The following is a 16,610-nucleotide window of genomic DNA, read 5'->3' on the forward strand; positions in this document are numbered from 1 at the left end:
AGAAGTAGGAGCAGGAGTAGGCCATACGGCCCCTCGGGCCTGCTCCGCCATTCAATAGGATCATGGCTGATCCGAACTTAGACTCACGTCCACTTCCCTGCCCTCTCCCCATAACCCCTTATTCCCTTATCTGCTAGGAAACTGTCTATCTCCGTTTTAAATTTATTTAATGTCGCAGCTTCCACAGCTCTCTGGGGTAGCAAATTCCATAGATTTACTACCCTCTGAGTGAAGAAGTTTCTCCTCATCTCAGTTTTGAAAGGGCAGCCCCTTATTCTAAGATTATGCCCCCTAGTTCTAGTCTCACCCATCAGTGGAAACATCCTCACCGCATCCACTCGATCAAGCCCCCTCACAATCTTATATGTTTCGATAAGATCGCCTCTCATTCTTCTGAATTCCAATGAGTAGAGGCCCAACCTACTCAACCTTTCCTCATAAGTCAACCCCCTCATCTCCAGAATCAACCGAGTGAACCTTCTCTGAACTGCCTCGAGAGCGAGTATATGTTTTCTTAAATATGGAAACCAAAACTGTATGCAGTATTCCAGGTGTGGCCTCACCAGTACCCTGTATAACTGCAGCAAGACTTCCCTGCTTTTATACTCCATCCCCCTTGCAATAAAAGCCAAGATTCCAATAGCCTTCCTGATCACCTGCTGTACCTGCATACTAACCTTCTGTGTTTCATGCACCAGGACCCCCAGATCCCTTTGTTCTGTAACACTTTGCAATTTCTCTCCATATAGATAATAACTTGCTCTTTGATTTTTTCTGCCAATGTGCATAACCTCACACTTTCCAACATTATATTCCATCTGCCAAATTTTTTGCCCACTCACCCAGCCTGTCTATGTCCTTTTGCAGGTTTTTTATGTCCTCCTTGATGTGCCTCAATAAATCCGAGACTCGATGTTAGCGAAACAAAACAAGGCTTTTATTGACTTAGAAGGTAACACACAGGAGAGAGGTATCTTCCATCCAGAGCTCTGCCGTACTGGATGTGTTGCAGGCTGGGCCAGCTTACATAGGGGCCAGGTATGGGCGGAGCCCTACACATAGTACAATACAATGGGCCAGGTATGGGCGGAGCCCTACACATAGTACAATACAATGGTGAGGAAACGGAACAGAGGTAAGGGAAATGAAACTGAAACCAACCACAGTCACAGGCAGTGATGAATGGAATATTTCATCACACTCCTCACTCACTGCTTTCCCTCCTATCTTTGTATCGTCAGCAAACTTGGATACGTTGCACTCGGTCCCTTCCTCCAAATCGTAAATATAGATTGTAAAGAGTTGGGGTCCCAGCACTGACCCCTGCGGAACACCACTAGTTACTGATTGCCAACCCGAGAATGAACCATTTATCCCAACTCTCTGTTTTCTGTTAGATAGCCAACCTTCCACCCATGCCAGTATATTGCCCCCAATCCCGTGATTTTTTATCTTGTGCAGTAATCTTTTGTGTGGCACCTTGTCAAATGCCTTTTGGAAGTCCAAATACACCACATCCACTGGTTCCCCTTTATCCACCCTGTTTGTTACGTCCTCAAAGAATTCGTGAAAATTTGTCAAACATGACTTCCCCTTCGTAAAACCATGCTGACTCTGTCCGATTAAATTATGCTTATCCAAATGCCCTGTTACTGCTTCCTTAATAATGGACTCCAACATTTTACCAACCACAGATGTTAGGCTAACTGGTCTATAGTTTCCAGCCTTTTGTCTGCCTCCCTTTTTAAATAAGGGCATTACATTAGCAGTTTTCCAATCTGCTGGGACCTTTCTTGAATCCAGGAAGTTTTGGAAAATTACCACCAATGCATCCACAATCCCTACCGCTACTTCTCTCAAGACCCTAGGATGTAAGCCATCAGGTCCAGGGGATTTATCCACCTTTAGTCCCATTATCTTACCGAGTACCACCTCCTTAGTGATTTTAATCGTGTTTAGCTCCTCCCCCCCCATAGCCCCCTGTTTGTCCAGTGTTGGGATATTTTTAGTGTCCTCTACTGTAAAGACTGATACAAAATATTTGTTCAGCGTTTCTGCCATCTCCATGTTCCCCACCACTAATTTCTCGGTCTCGTCCTCTAAGGGACCAACATTCACTTTAGCCACCCTTTTTCTTTTTATATAACTGGAGAAACTCTTGCTATCTGTTTTTATATTTTTTTGCTAGTTTACTTTCATAATCTATCTTCCCTTTCTTAATTAATCTTTTAGTTATTCTTTGCTGGCTTTTAAATGCTTCCCAATCTTCTATCCTCCCACTAGATTTGGCTACTTTATATGCCCTTGTTTTCAGTCGGATACTATCCTTTATTACTTTACTTAGCCACGGATGGCTGTCTTTTCTTTTACGCCCCTTTTTCCTCACTGGAATATATTTTTCTTGAAAGTTGTGAAATATCTCCTTGATTGTATACCACTGCTCATGTACCGTCTTACACTTTAATCTATTTTCCCAGTCCACTTTAGTCAACTCTGCTCTCATACCTTCATAGTCTCCTTTATTTAAGCTTAGTACGCTGGTTTGAGATCCAACTCTCTCACCCTCCAACTGAATTTGGAATTCAACCATGTTATGGTCACTCATTCCAAGTGAATCCTTTACTAGGACATTTTTTATTAATCCTGTCTCATTACACAGGACCAGATCTAAGATTGCCTGCCCCCTGGTTGGTTCAGTTACATACTGCTCAAGGAACCCATCCCTAATGCACTCTATGAACTCTTCCTCAAGGCTGCCCTGCCCAATTTGATTTGTCCAGTCAATATGAAAGTTAAAATCCCCCATGATTATAGCTGTTCCCTTATTACAAGCCCCAACTATTTTGTGATTTATACTCCAACCAACAGAGTTGCAACTGTTAGGAGGACTATAGACTATGCCCACTTGTGACTTTTTCCCCTTATTATTCCTTATCTCCACCCAAACTGTTTCACTATCCTGATCCTTTGACCCAATATCATTTCTCACTATTGCAGTGATTCCATCCTTTATTAACATAGCCACCCACCTCCCTTTCCTTCCTGTCTGTCCTTCCTAATTGTCAAATACCCCTGGATGTTTAGTTCCAGTCATGGTCACCTTGCAGCCATGTTTCTGTAATGGCCACCAGATCATACTCATGTGTAGTTATTTGCACCGTCAACTCATCTATTTTGTTATGAATGCTGCGTACATTCAGATAAAGAACTTTCAAATATGTTTTGTGACAATTTATTCCTGCTTTTACCCCTTTTACTACTTTACCTTTATCTTTATACATTCTGTCCCTTCCTGACATGCTCTGGTTTTTAATTCCCCCACTGCTACCTTGCTCTATTGCCTTCTCCGCTGCCATTTTTATTTTTCGCTCTCTTGAAACCTCCCCCCCACTAATTAGTTTAAAGCCCTCTCTACAGCCCTAGTTATTCAATTCGCCAGGATTCTAGTCCCAGCACTGGTCAAGTGAAGTCCGTCCCAACGGAACAGCTCTCTCCCGTCCCAGTACTGGTGCCAGTGTCCCAAGAAGCAAAACCCATTTCTCCCACACCAGTCTTTGAGCCACGCATTTAACTTTCTGATTTTATTTACCCTAGCCAAATTTGCTCGTGGCTCAGGTAGTAATCCAGAGATTATTACCCTTGTTGTTCTGCTTTTTAATTTGGCCCCTAGCTGCTCATACTCCCTCAGCAGAACCTCTTTCCTTGTCCTATCTATGTTATTGGTGCCAACATGGACCATGACAACTGGATCTTCCCCCTCCCACTCCAAGTTTCTCTCCAGCCCAGAGGAGATGTCCTTAACCCTGGCACCAGGCAGGCAACACAGCCTTCGGGACTCTCGCTCTCGGCTGCAAAGAACCCTATCTATCCCCCTAATTATACTATCCCCTACCACTACAACATTTCTTTTTACTCCCCCCACTTGAATGGCCCCTCGTTCCACGGTGCTGTGGCCAGGTTGCTCATCCTCCCTGCAGTCCCTGTTCCCGTCCTCACAGGGAGTAAGAGCCTTGAACCTGTTGGACAAGATCAAGGGCTGCGGCTCCTCCAACACTACCTCCTGGATCCCCGTACCTGCCTCACTCATAGTCACACCCTCCTGTCCCTGACCACGGAATACATCTGAATTAGTTAATCTAATTGGTGTGACCACTTCCTGGAACACAGAGTCCAGGTAACTCTCCCCCTCCCTGATGTGTCGCAGTGTTTGAAGCTCGGATTCCAGCTCATCAACACGGAGCTGGAGTTCCTCGAGCAGCCAACACTTACTGCAAATGTGAACACTGTGAACATCAATGGTGTCCACCAGCTCCCACATATTGCAGCAGTAACACATCACCTGCTCACCCATTCTATGTAATTAATTAAATTTATTATTATTATTTTTAAATACCCTCTGCCCCGATTCTAGATGATGAATATCACCTCTATTTAATTGAACTTACCAACTTATAAAGGTTTAAAAGGGAAGGAAAAGTACTCACCAACCAGCCAATCACCTACCAGCTTGGCTGTGATGTCACTTTTGAATTCTGACCTCCCCTTGGAATGTTGCCTGTGGAGCCTGTTTAGGCTGCCTCGCCTCGCTGCTCCGACTCGACACCCGCTGCTGTTCCCGGCTGCCTCGACTGGGCCTCGCCTCGCTGCTCCTCCTCCATGATGTCTGCTAATCCTGAGACTGGCAGGAAAAGCAAGGAAAAAACAAAATAAAAACAGCACCTAACACCCCACTTACCCTAACTCTCTCACTTACCCAAACTCTGAAATGGCTCTCTCCACATGGACTGCAACAGTTCAAGAAGGCAGCCCACCACGACCTCCTCAAGGGCAACTAGGGAATGGACAAGAAAATGTTGGCTTTGCCAGTGACGCCCGCATCCCGAGAATGAATAAATAAAAATCATCATCAGCAGTTGACTATCGTCTGACTTCCACCCCTCTTTGGACTCTCCACGGTCAAGCTGTCATTGTTCTGTACTCCGGCTGCATCGCCCCCTATAGGTTGTGGACGTTGTTGGCTAATGCAAGGACTAGCTCCTCAGCCTTATGGTGGCATTTCCTCCATCGAGGGTCTCACTGACCCTGCGCCAGCCGTTCATCCACCCGAAGCCGCTTGCACTTTCTGGAAATGGCTGGATTACTAAACCACCACCCTCCACGACCTCGCCCCCTCCCTATTGCTGTAACCTCCTCCAGCCCTACAAACCTGCAAGAGCTCTGAGCACCTCCAATCCCCGATATTAATCACTCCACCATTGGCGGCCATGTTTTTGGTCACCTGTCCTGATTTCTCCTTATGTGGCTCGGTGTCAAATTTTGTTTGATAATCACTCCTGTGAAGGGCCTTGGGATGCTTTACTACATTAAAGGTGCTATATAAATGCAAGTCGTTGTTTTTGACCACTCACAGGTAATTGTCATTACGGTAGTAGGTTCTAACTCCTAATCTGGTGCAGAGAGGTGATGAGGCACTGTGTTTATGCAAGTGGGGAGAATGTGGAACTCGCTACCACATGGAATGATTGAGGCGAATAGTACAGATGCATTTAAGGGGAAGCTAGATAAACACATGAGGGAGAAAGGAACAGAAGGATAGGCTGATAGGGTGGGAGGAGGCTCGTGTGGGGCATGAACACTGGCATAGGCCGGTTGGGCAGAATGGCCTGTTTCTGTGTTGTACGTTCAATGTAATTCTGTATAAATTCTCCTTTCCATGTCCCACATTTAGAAAATGCAGCAGATGAGTAATGGGACACTTATTTTCTCCTCTTCCTCCTCAGTTGTTCTCCCTGTGAATATGTGGTATCCTTTTGGGAATTATGTGACAGAAGTTTCATGCCTTCGCTTCACAGGCTTCTGATGTTCCTGTGTAGAAAGGAATAGATAACAGCCAGGGTTATATGCATCCTTTAACCCTTTAAGTTGTGTAATTTGCTTCCAATCAATCTGATCTGAATTGTGGCCTGGTAGCTAGCTGTCTGGCCCAACTCTTTCTCCAGAACTCCTGAAGGTAGGAGGTCATATATCTAAAGGATTGGTGGAGTTTTTTCCCCCGATCTGTCTGAGGTGCAAATATTGCACACAGTACTGTCTTTTTGAGATGTTTAGTCCCCGGGGGCTGGGGCAATTGCTGCTGCCAACTCCCACTCCCAACTACACTCTTGACACTCCCAGTGCCAGTACTGAGGGAGCGCTGCACTGTCGGGAGGTGCCGCCTTTCGGATGAGATGTTAAACCGAGACCCCGTCTATTCTCTCAGGTGGACGAAAAAGATTCCACAGCATTATTTCAAAGAAGAGCAGGGGGAGTTCTCCCCGGTGTCCTGGGGCCAATATTTATCCCTCAACCAACATCACTATAAACAGATAATCTGGTCATTGTCACATTGCTGTTTGTGGGAGCTTGCTGTGCGCAAATTGGCTGCCGTGTTTCCTACATTACAACACTTCAAAAGTGGCTGTAAAGCACTTTGGGATGTCCTGAGGTGGTGAAACGTGCTGTAGAAATGCAAGACTTTTTGTTTTTACATAGCCTGTTAGCAAAGTTTAAGCCCATGGGATAAAAGGAGCAGTCGCAGCATTGGTACTAAATTGGCTAAGCGATAGAAAGCAAGGAGTTGTGGTGAATGGCTGTTTATCGGACTGGAGGAAAGTATACTGCGGAGTTCCCCAGGGGTTCAGGACTAGGACCACTGCTGTTCTTGATATAAATTAATGCATTGGAGTTGGGTGCATAGGGCACAGTTTAGAAATTTTCAGATGACACGAAAACGTAGTCACAGGGGGTGATTTTACCAATGGGAACGCGTTGGAGGCAGGACTGGTGCTTGGCGGGTCGATGTCCTGCCTCCATCGATTGGTGGCCAACCCACGCTATTTTCCACTGATTGTCTTTGTTAAGCCCGCCCAGCAGGCTCAGCAGGCCAATTAAGGGAAAGCCGGTTGCAGAGATCGTCAACGTATGACGTTTTGTCTGTCAAAGTTTTGATTTGGGGTTGAGCATCTGCATCCAAATTCTGCCGTTTTCCCGGTAGTCCCGCCTCCATTCCCGACTCCCCAGGACTAGCAAAATCGCCCCCATAGTCATAACGGCACAGAAGGGGGCCATTCGGCCCATCGTGCTGGCTCTCTGTAGAGCAATCCATTCAGTCCCATTCCCCCGCTCGATCCCTGTGGCCCTGCAAGTTTATTTCCCTCAAGTGCCTATCCAGTCTCCCCTTGAAAACATTGGGCTCGAATTTCCAAGCCCCGTGGAGGCGGGTTTGGAGGCGGGAGTGGTGGGAAAAATTGCAGAATCGGTGGGCAGGAACCCATCCCGCCCCCAACCTGCCTCTGTGCCAATGTCCCAGGGGGCGGGTACCCGATCTGTGCTGGGAGCCGCCTCCCCGAGGCGGGAGGGGATTCGTGCCAATTAACTGCCTGTTAACAGGTAGTTAACAGGCAGTTTTTGGCCTAATCCCTATTTTTAGCCCTGAAGTGTGGGCTTCCCGACGGCTCCAAACCACGCCAAGTTAGCGAGGCGGACCGTCGGTCTGCAGGGGTTGGAGGGGTCGAGATGTCCGTTGTGCAGGTGAGTGATGGGTGCATGAGTGCACAGGTAAGTGTGTGAGGTAAGTGTAAAGTGTTTTAATAAGTTTTACTTACCTTTACTTTCTCCTGCAGGCTTCCTTCCTTCTGGTCTCGGGAGTCCCTCAGTTCACCAGCACAGAAAGCAGGATGGCCGCTGAAATGTCAAAAGCTGCAGCATCTGCTTTCTGGTCTGGAGAGCTCTCTAACTGAGTCTGACTAGAAGGACTCAAGTTAGAAGACAGATTGTCAGTGTTTGACAGCTTCACAGAGCTGTAAAACGCTGACTTTTCATCTGTCAAAAGCTCTTGACAGATGAAATGTCAATCACTGACGTCACCAGTAACCAGGTGTCCCTTAATTGGCCTGCTTAGCCCGCTGGGCGGGCTTAACAAGGTCAATTAAGGGAAATAGCGTGGGTTGGCCACAAGTCGATGGAGGCGGGACTACAACCCAAAAAGTGAGAGTCCCGCCTCCATCATGTCCCCATTGACAAAATCCAGCCCATAGAGTGTCTCCGCTTCCACCACTTCTGTCGGCAGCGAGTTCCTTGGAAGTGTAGTAAACAGTGAGGAAGTTTAGACTTCAAGAAAACATAAACAGGCTGGTGGAATGAGCGGACACGGGGCAGATGAAATTCAACGCAGAAAATTGTGAGGTGATACATTTTGGTAGGAGGAATGAGGAGAGACAATACAAGCTAAAGGGTACAATTTTAAAAGGGGTGCAGGAACAGAGAGACCTGGGGGTGTATGTGCACAAATCGTTGAAGGTGGCAAGGCGGGTTGGGAAAGCGGTTAAAAAAGCTTACGGGATCCTGAGCTTCATGAATAGAGGCATTGGGCTGGATTTTGTCAATGGGGACGTGATGGAGGCGGGACTCCCACTTTGAGGAGATTTGATAGATGTGTTCAAAATCATGAAGGGTTTAGACAGAGTAAATAAAGAGAAACGGTTCCCAATGGCTGAAGGGTCGATAATCAGAGGGCACTGGTTTAAGGTGATTGGGAGTTTAGGGTTAGGCGGTCTTGGTGATGTCATGGATATGTGGTCGGGAACTCATCTCGGTGTCAAATGTGACACCAGGGTTGGAACGGTCTGGTTCAGCATCAGACAGTTGCCAGGGGGTCGGTGAACACCGGAGTTTGTGGCAGGGACAGTGTCTTCCCAATATTTAGTTGCAGGAGATTTCTGCTCATCCAGAACTAAAACAGAAGCAAGATACTGTGGATACTGGAAATCTAAAAACAGAAACCGCTGGAAACGCTCAGCAGGTCCAGCAGCGTCTGTGGAGAGACAGAAAAACAGAGTTAACGTTTCAGGTTGGTAACCTTTCATCAAAACTGGGAGAAGTTAGAGATTTGACAGTATATAAGCAAGTACAGAGCAAGGGAAAGGGAGGGGAGGGGAGGGGAGGAAAGAACCAAAGGGAAGCTGTGATATGGTGGAGGGCAGGAGAGATTAAATTACACAAAGAGATGACGGTGTGAGGCAAAAAGGGGTGGTAGTGGGGCAGTCACAGATGCTGCCTGACCTGCTGAGTATTTCTGTTTCTATTTTGCACTTTATTTAGTTTGCTCAATGTAGAAAAATGTTTCAAGTGCTTCAAAGAGATATAATCAGAAAAAAAAATTGATGCTGGGCCAAAGAGGGTTGTCCAAAATCTAGGTCCAAGAGGTAGGTTGTGAGGAGGGTCTTAAAGGAGGAGAGAGGTGGAGAGGTTGAGGGAGGGAATTCCAGAGCGTGGGGCCCAGGAGGCTGAATGCACAGTGGGCTGGAGGGATGCACACGAGGCTGGAGTCAGAGGAACGGAGAGTTCTGTGTGGGGTGGGGGGGGGGGCGGTTGTAGGGCTGAAGGAGCTTTCAGAGACAGGGAGGGGCCGAGGGTATGAAGGGAATTTTAAATTTGAGCTACTCGTAGACTGAGAGCCAAGGCAGATCCATGAGGACAGAGGTAATGGGTGAACAGGACTGAAGTCTATGATTCTTGAGTGAAAAAAGTCCCAGATCCTTGAGCCTTTCCTGGTAGCTCATAGGCCTGGGTCTGGGTATCATTCTGGTGTCTCTCCTTTGGATGTTCTCCAGAGCCTTGAGAACCTCGACCAAAACTGGACACACTATTCTAGATGACCCTGTTATCAAGGCCTGTAGGGGGTTTTACTGTGTGGGTGTCTTGGGTTCATCAGTTATGCCTCTGACTAACCCTTTTGAGCGGCTCAAATCGCTCGCCTCTTTTGAGTCCTGACCACCGGACTTATTTGCAGGTAGCGATATAGAAAACGAGTGGACCAGTGGTTTGGTGCAAAGAAAAACCAAGATTTTATTACCAAAGAACAATTCTATACAAAAGATAATGGCCCACAAATTCGGGTCGGGGGCTTCCCGCGGGTGCAAGCCCCCGACCTGCACTTACCTTGCGCGCCGGCAGTTGAGCTGTAGGGCCCCGTGGAATTCCGCTCCGGGGCCTGGCCCAGCTGCCGGCGCGCTGTGCTTGCGTGTCCCGGGGCGCAGTTAGTGCGATGCGTCCCCTGGGATCACGTGAGCCATGGGCAGCCAATCAGAGGAGGGAAAAGCCCATTCATAAGATTGACAGGTAAACCTGTCAAAACTTATAAATACTACGGGACCAAAATAGCAGTAAACCTTCAAATAATTTTTTTTTAAATCACACTTTTTAAATAAACTATAAATTACATTAAATAACTATTTTAAACAATAATTTAAATTTATGAAAAAAATAATATATTATAACAGGGCTAAAAATAAACTTACCTTGCTTTAAAGTATTTAAAAATAATAAACCTATGGAAAAAATGTTTTAATTTTAATTAATTGACCACTTACCTTGCAAAAAGCAGTCCAAAGATGTGCGGGTGAGGTTGATTGGCTATGATAAATTGACCCTTAGTGTTAGGGGGATTAAATACGTGGGGTTACAGGGATAGGGTGGGATATGTGTTGGTGTGGGGGTTACGGGGATCGGGTGGGATATGTGTCGGTGCAGGCTCGATGGGCTGAAATGGCCTCTATCTGCACTGTGGGGTTTCTGTGATTCTGTGACTGAGGTACACAAAGAGCCATCACGTGATATTGTACTCAGTAACTGTGACTTGACACACCGGGCTAACTGCCTCCGACTACACTGTAGACTGTTGTGGCTCTATGGTAATCCACAGCATCGTAGGCCCACTGGAACATTGGCTTCTGAACCTGGCGTGGGTTTAGGTCTCCTGTCGCTGTATTGTCCCTTACCCTGAGAGCAATTCTTCCCCTTCACACCCCACCTTGTGCTGTGCCCCTTGCCTCCGAGTACCCTTAGCCTTACCCCGTGCCCCCATTACCCCCAGTGCCCGACCCCTTCGACCCAGTGCCCGACCCCTTTGACCCAGTGCCCGACCCCTTCGACCCAGTGCCCGACCCCTTCGACCCAGTATCCTGCCCCTTCTGCCCGGCCCCTTCGACCCAGTGCCCAGCCCCTTCGATCCAGTGCCCAACCCCTTCGACCCAGTGCCCGACCCCTTTGACCCAGTGCCCGACCCCTTCGACCCAGTGCCCGACCCCTTCGACCCAGTATCCTGCCCCTTCTGCCCGGCCCCTTCGACCCAGTGCCCAGCCCCTTCGATCCAGTGCCCGACCCCTTTGACCCAGTGCCTGACCCCTTTGACCCAGTGCCCGACCCCTTCGACCCAGTGCCCGACCCCTTCGATCCAGTGCCCGACCCCTTCGACCCAGTGCCCGACCCCTTCGACCCAGTGCCCGACCCCTTCGACCCAGTGCCCGACCCCTTTGACCCAGTGCCCAACCCGTTTGACCCAGTGCCCGACCCCTTCGATCCAGTGCCCGACCCCTTCGATCCAGTGCCTGACCCCTTCGACCCAGTGCCCGACCCCTTCGACCCAGTGCCCGACCCCTTTGACCCAGTGCCCGACCCCTTTGACCCAGTGCCCGACCCCTTCGATCCAGTGCCCGACCCCTTCGACCCAGTGCCCGGCCCTTTATACCCAGTGCCCTGTCTTTTACCCCGGGTGCCCTGCGGCAAATAACATTCAGTAGATAATCTTAATCAAAGTCTGTTTGCCCAAGTCTTGTGTGCACAGAGTTCCACTCCTGGGTCTTGGCACAAACTGCTACTGTACAGTGCCAAATCGAGCCAAGATGTTTCATTTCACCGCTGGCCCCTCGCTCGGCAGCAGTCTGTCCAGAGGGCTTTTGTTTTGCGATACACAGCCAGCCATATGCATGATATACAGACAATGAGGACATGATTGAGTCAACTCACGCTGCCTGGGACTGTTCCTGGCACGAAATCTTCCCTGGAGACGAGTTAAATTACTGTGTCCTTATTTTGGAGGTCAGATTGTAAACTACATAGAAATTACAACGTGGATAAGAACATAAGAATTAGGAGCAGGAGTCGGCCATTCGGCCCTTCAAGCCTGCTCCGCCATTCAATGAGATCATGGCTGATCTTCTGCCTTAACTCCATTCACTGGCCCTATCGCCATATCCCTTGATGCCCTTACTAGTCAGAAATCTATCAACTTCTGTTTTGAATATACCCAATGACTGAGCCTCCACAGCCCTCTGGGGTAGAGAATTCCAAAGATTCACAACCCTCTGTGTGAAGAAATTTCTTCTCATCTCAGTCCTGAATGGCCTACCCTTTATCCTGAGGCTGTGGCCCCTGGTTCTAGACTCCCCAGCCAAGGGAAACATTCTCCCAGCATCCACCCTATCAAGCCCTGTAATAATTTTGTATGCTTCAATGAGATCTCCTCTCATTCTTCTGAATTCAAGAGAATACAGGCCTAGTTTACTCAATCTCTTCTCATACGACAGTCCCGCCATCCCAGGAATCAATCCCAGGAACCTCCATTGCACTCCCTCTATGGCAAGTATATCCTTCCTTAGGTAAAGAGACCAAAATTGTACACAGCACGCCACGTGTGGTTTCACCAAGGCCCTATATAATTGGAGTAAGACTTCTTTACTCCTGTACTCAAATCCTCTTATAATGAAGGCCAGCATACCATTTGCCTTCCTAATGGCTTGCTGTACCTACACATTCACTTTCAGTGATTCATGTACAAGGACACCCAGGTCCCTTTGAGCATCTGAATTCCCCAATCTTTCACCATTTAGGAAATATTCTGCCTTTCTGTTTTTTCTACCAAAGTGGATAACTTCACATTTATCCACATTATATTCCATCTGCCATGTTCTCACCCACTCACTGAGCCTGTTGATGTCCCCTTGAAGTCTCTTCACATCCTTTTCACAACTGACACTGCCACCTAGCTTTGTATCAGCAAATTTGGAAATGTTGCATTTAATCCCCGCATCCAAATCATTGATATAGATTGTGAATAGCTGGGGCCCAAACACCGATCCTAGCGGTACCCCACTAGTCACAGCCTGCCATCCTGAAAAAGACCCGTTTATCCCTACTCTTTGTTTTCTGTCTGTTAACCAATTCTCAAACCATGCTAGTATATTACCCCCAATTCCATGTGCCCTAATTTTGTTCACCAACCTCTTGTGTGGGACCTTATCGAAGGCCTTCTGAAAATCCAAATACACCACATCTACCGGTTCCCCTTTGTCTACTCCACTAGTTACATCCTCAAAGAACTCCAATAGGTTTGTTAAACAGGATTTCCCTTTCATAAATCCATGTTGACTCTGCCCAATCTTACTATTAGTTTCTAAGTGCCCTGTTATTGCATCCTTTATAATAGATTCCAGCATTTTCCCAACTACTGATGTGAGGCTAACAGGTCTGTAGTTCCCCATTTTTTCTCTCCCTCCTTTCTTAAATAGCGGGGTTACATTTGCTATCCTCCAATCTGCAGGAACCGTTCCAGAATCTATAGAATTTTGGAAGATGACAACCAATGCGTCCACTATCCCAATGGCCACCTCTTTCAAAACCCTAGGATGCAGGTCACCCATTCCTTGGGATTAATTGACTTTTAGACCCATTAATTTTGCTAGTACTGTTTTTTTACTAATAATAATTTCTTTAAGTTCCTCATTCTCACCACACCCTTGGTTTTCTCGTATTTCTGGGAGGTTTTTTGTGTCTTCCTCTGTGAAGACAGAAACAAAGTATTTATTTAATTTCTCTGCCATTTCCTCATTCCCCGTTATAATTTCTCCCGCCGCGGATATAGACCAATAAAAGAAAGAGAAAGACTTGCATTTATGTAGCGTCGTTCATGACCACCGGACGTCCCAACGCGCTTTACAGCCAATGAAGTACTTTTTGAAGTGGAGTCACTGTTGTAATGTAGGAAACGTGGCAGCCAAATTGTGCACAGCAAGCTCCCACAAACAGCAATGTGATGATGACCAGGTAATCTATTTTAGATGTTGATTGAGGGATAAGTATTGACCCAGGACACCACAGATAACCCCCCTGCTCCTCTTCGCTAGAGTGCCACGGGATCCTTTATGTCCACCTGGGACAGCAGATGGGGCCTCGTTTTAATGTCTCAGCCGGAAGCCGGCACCTCCGACAGTGCAGCACTCCCTCAGTACTGACCCTCTGACAGTGCGGCACTCCCTCAGTACTGACCCTCTGACAGTGCGGCGCTCCCTCAGTACTGACCCTCTGACAGTGCAGCACTCCCTCAGTACTGACCCTCTGACAGTGCAGCACTCCCTCAGTACTGACCCTCTGACAGTGCAGCACTCCCTCAGTACTGACCCTCTGACAGTGCGGCACTCCCTCAGTACTCCACTGGGAGAGTCAGCCTGGATTTTTGTGCTCAAGTCTCTGGAGTGGGACTTGAACCCACAGCTTACTGACTCAGAGGCGAGAGAGAGAGTGCTGCCCACTCAGCCACAGCAAGGCCCAACAAGTCTGTGCTGGCATTGTTCCTCCACATGAGCAGGATCCTAATCCCACGTGCCCACCCTGTCCCCGTATCTCTTTATTCCCCTTTCCTTCAACCATCTATCTCACATTTTAGGCGTCGGCCGTGTTTCAGTGGGTAGCACTCTTGCCTTCGAAGTCATGGTAGGTCGTGGGTTCAAGCCCCAAGCCCCAAGCCGAGAGACTTGAGCACATAATCCAAGCTGACACAGCCGGTGCAGTACTGAGGCAGCACTGTACTGTCTTTCAGATCAGACGCAGCGAGTTGTTGTGATCTGGAACGCGCTGCCTGAAAGGCTGGTGGAAGCAGATTCAATAATAACTTTCAAAAAGGGAATTGGATAAATACTTGAAAAGGAGAAATTTGCAGGGCTGTGGGGAAAGAGCAGGGGGGAGTGGGACTAATTGGAGAGCTCTTTCAAAGAGCCGGCACAGGCACGATGGGCCGAATGGACTCCTACTGTGGTTTAAGATTGTATGAGGCATCAACTTCTATTTAATGAGTGCTATTGAAACATAGGTTTTTGTAATTTTTAGATCATTTTTCAATTTTGACAGGAACATCCAAAATGGCTGGAAGTGAAAAGAACGATGGGAGTTAAAAGGTCTTGACATTTTCTGCTCACAACACCTGGACGCATGTCCTTTTCTTTTTGCTTTTTAAAAAATTATTCGACCCTGGGATGTGGGCATCGCTGGCAAGGCCAGCATTTATTGCCCATCCCTAGTTGCCCTCGAGAAGGTGGTGGTGAGCCGCCTCCTTGAACCGCTGCAGTCCGTGTGGTGAAGGTGCTCCCACAGTGCTGTTAGGGAGGGAGTTCCAGGATTTTGACCCAGCGACGATGAAGGAACGGCCGATATATTTCCAGGTCAAGATGGTGTGTGTGACTTGGAGGGGAACTTGCAGGTGGTGGTGTTCCCATGTGCCTGCTGCCCTTGTCCTTCTCGGTGGTCGAGGTCGCGGGTTTGCGAGGTGCTGATTCGGTGTTAACTTTTTTTTGTGTGTGTGTTTCTGTCTGTCACGCAGTGGCTGGGACAAGCTTGTGTCGGCAGCCAAGGGTCCTACCACTCTTTAAAAACACCGCTATCTCCGTGAGAAAGGGAGAACTGCCATGCCTCCAGGCCGACTCGCCAAGGAACTTAACAGGATCCTGATCACAACCGTTCCTGAAGAATTGTAATCAGGAAACGACTTGAACACTGGGAGTTCTGGGATGATTGCTTAATTTAGAAATTGTTCTCTCTCTCTCTTTCTCCCTGTTTTAATTTCCTGTGCATGGAGACATTGTATTGAGTTGCATGCTTGGTTGGTAATTTTTAAAAAATATATATATACTTTGTTTTGTGTGACCATCGCCACATCACTCCCTGGGTGACCTGTGAACCCTGTGGTTTTGACAAGGCCCTGGGTCACGGTGTAAGTTCTGAAACATGTTCCCTTTAAGTTGCGCGGCCGCACTGCGATCCGCAGTTCCCGCGCGGGCCGCTCAACAGCATTCTAATGAAAGAAACCGCGCATGCACGGTAATCTGAATGGGCCACGCAGCCAAATTCAAAAATGAGCAGGAACAGTGGTTCTGACATCCGTGGTTTAAAAAAAAAAATATTCCTAATATGTGATTGTATTATTTGGTCTGTCTCTGAATTATAACCACATCAAACACATCTTCTAATACATGAAGCCAAAACTATTTTAATACAAGATATGCATGTTTTATTTATAGTAACAGGAGCTGCAATTTCTGCTGCGGAGACAGATGCAGCATCACTTGCATTCATCCAGTTTTTGGTGATATTCATTTGTGGGGGAAATTCTTTTTTTCTTATTATAGACACAAATGGCAATTTAAACGTACTGTGATTTATTCTTTATAAACATATGGTATGTAAAAAAATCTCAGTTCCTAATAAAAGAAACCATTTTGACATGAACCCAATTAATTTCTTGTCTCCGCAGCTGCTTGTAGTAGGTTCTTCAGTCTTATTCATTAACCTACAAAGTATTTACAAGCACAGAAGTCGCGAGTTCCTCATTCTCACCACTCTCTGGGTAAAGCTGTTTCTCCTGAATTCCCTATTGATTTATTAACACAGAAACAGGCCACTCGGCCCAACTGATCCGAGCCGGTGTTTATGCTCCACACGAGCTTTCTCCCACCCCTCTTCAC

At 47.4% G+C, this 16,610-nt stretch overlaps 1 protein-coding gene across 1 annotated transcript in view; it reads left to right on the top strand.

Annotated features, from left to right (window-relative positions):
* syt9b (synaptotagmin IXb) overlaps positions 1–16,368 on the top strand; it is a 202,926-nt gene extending 186,558 nt beyond the window's left edge. The window contains exon 7 of the mRNA XM_086008330.1: positions 15,470–16,368. Within this exon, the coding sequence (XP_085864456.1) occupies positions 15,470–15,538 (69 nt within the window). The 3' untranslated portion in view covers positions 15,539–16,368. The remainder of the gene's footprint in view (positions 1–15,469) is intronic.
* The last annotated feature ends 242 nt before the right edge of the window (positions 16,369–16,610 follow it).

Source organism: Somniosus microcephalus, chromosome 15, assembly GCF_052327205.1.
Source record: "Somniosus microcephalus isolate GS21.2 chromosome 15, FLI_Smic_1.0, whole genome shotgun sequence".
Classification (NCBI taxonomy): domain Eukaryota; kingdom Metazoa; phylum Chordata; class Chondrichthyes; order Squaliformes; family Somniosidae; genus Somniosus; species Somniosus microcephalus.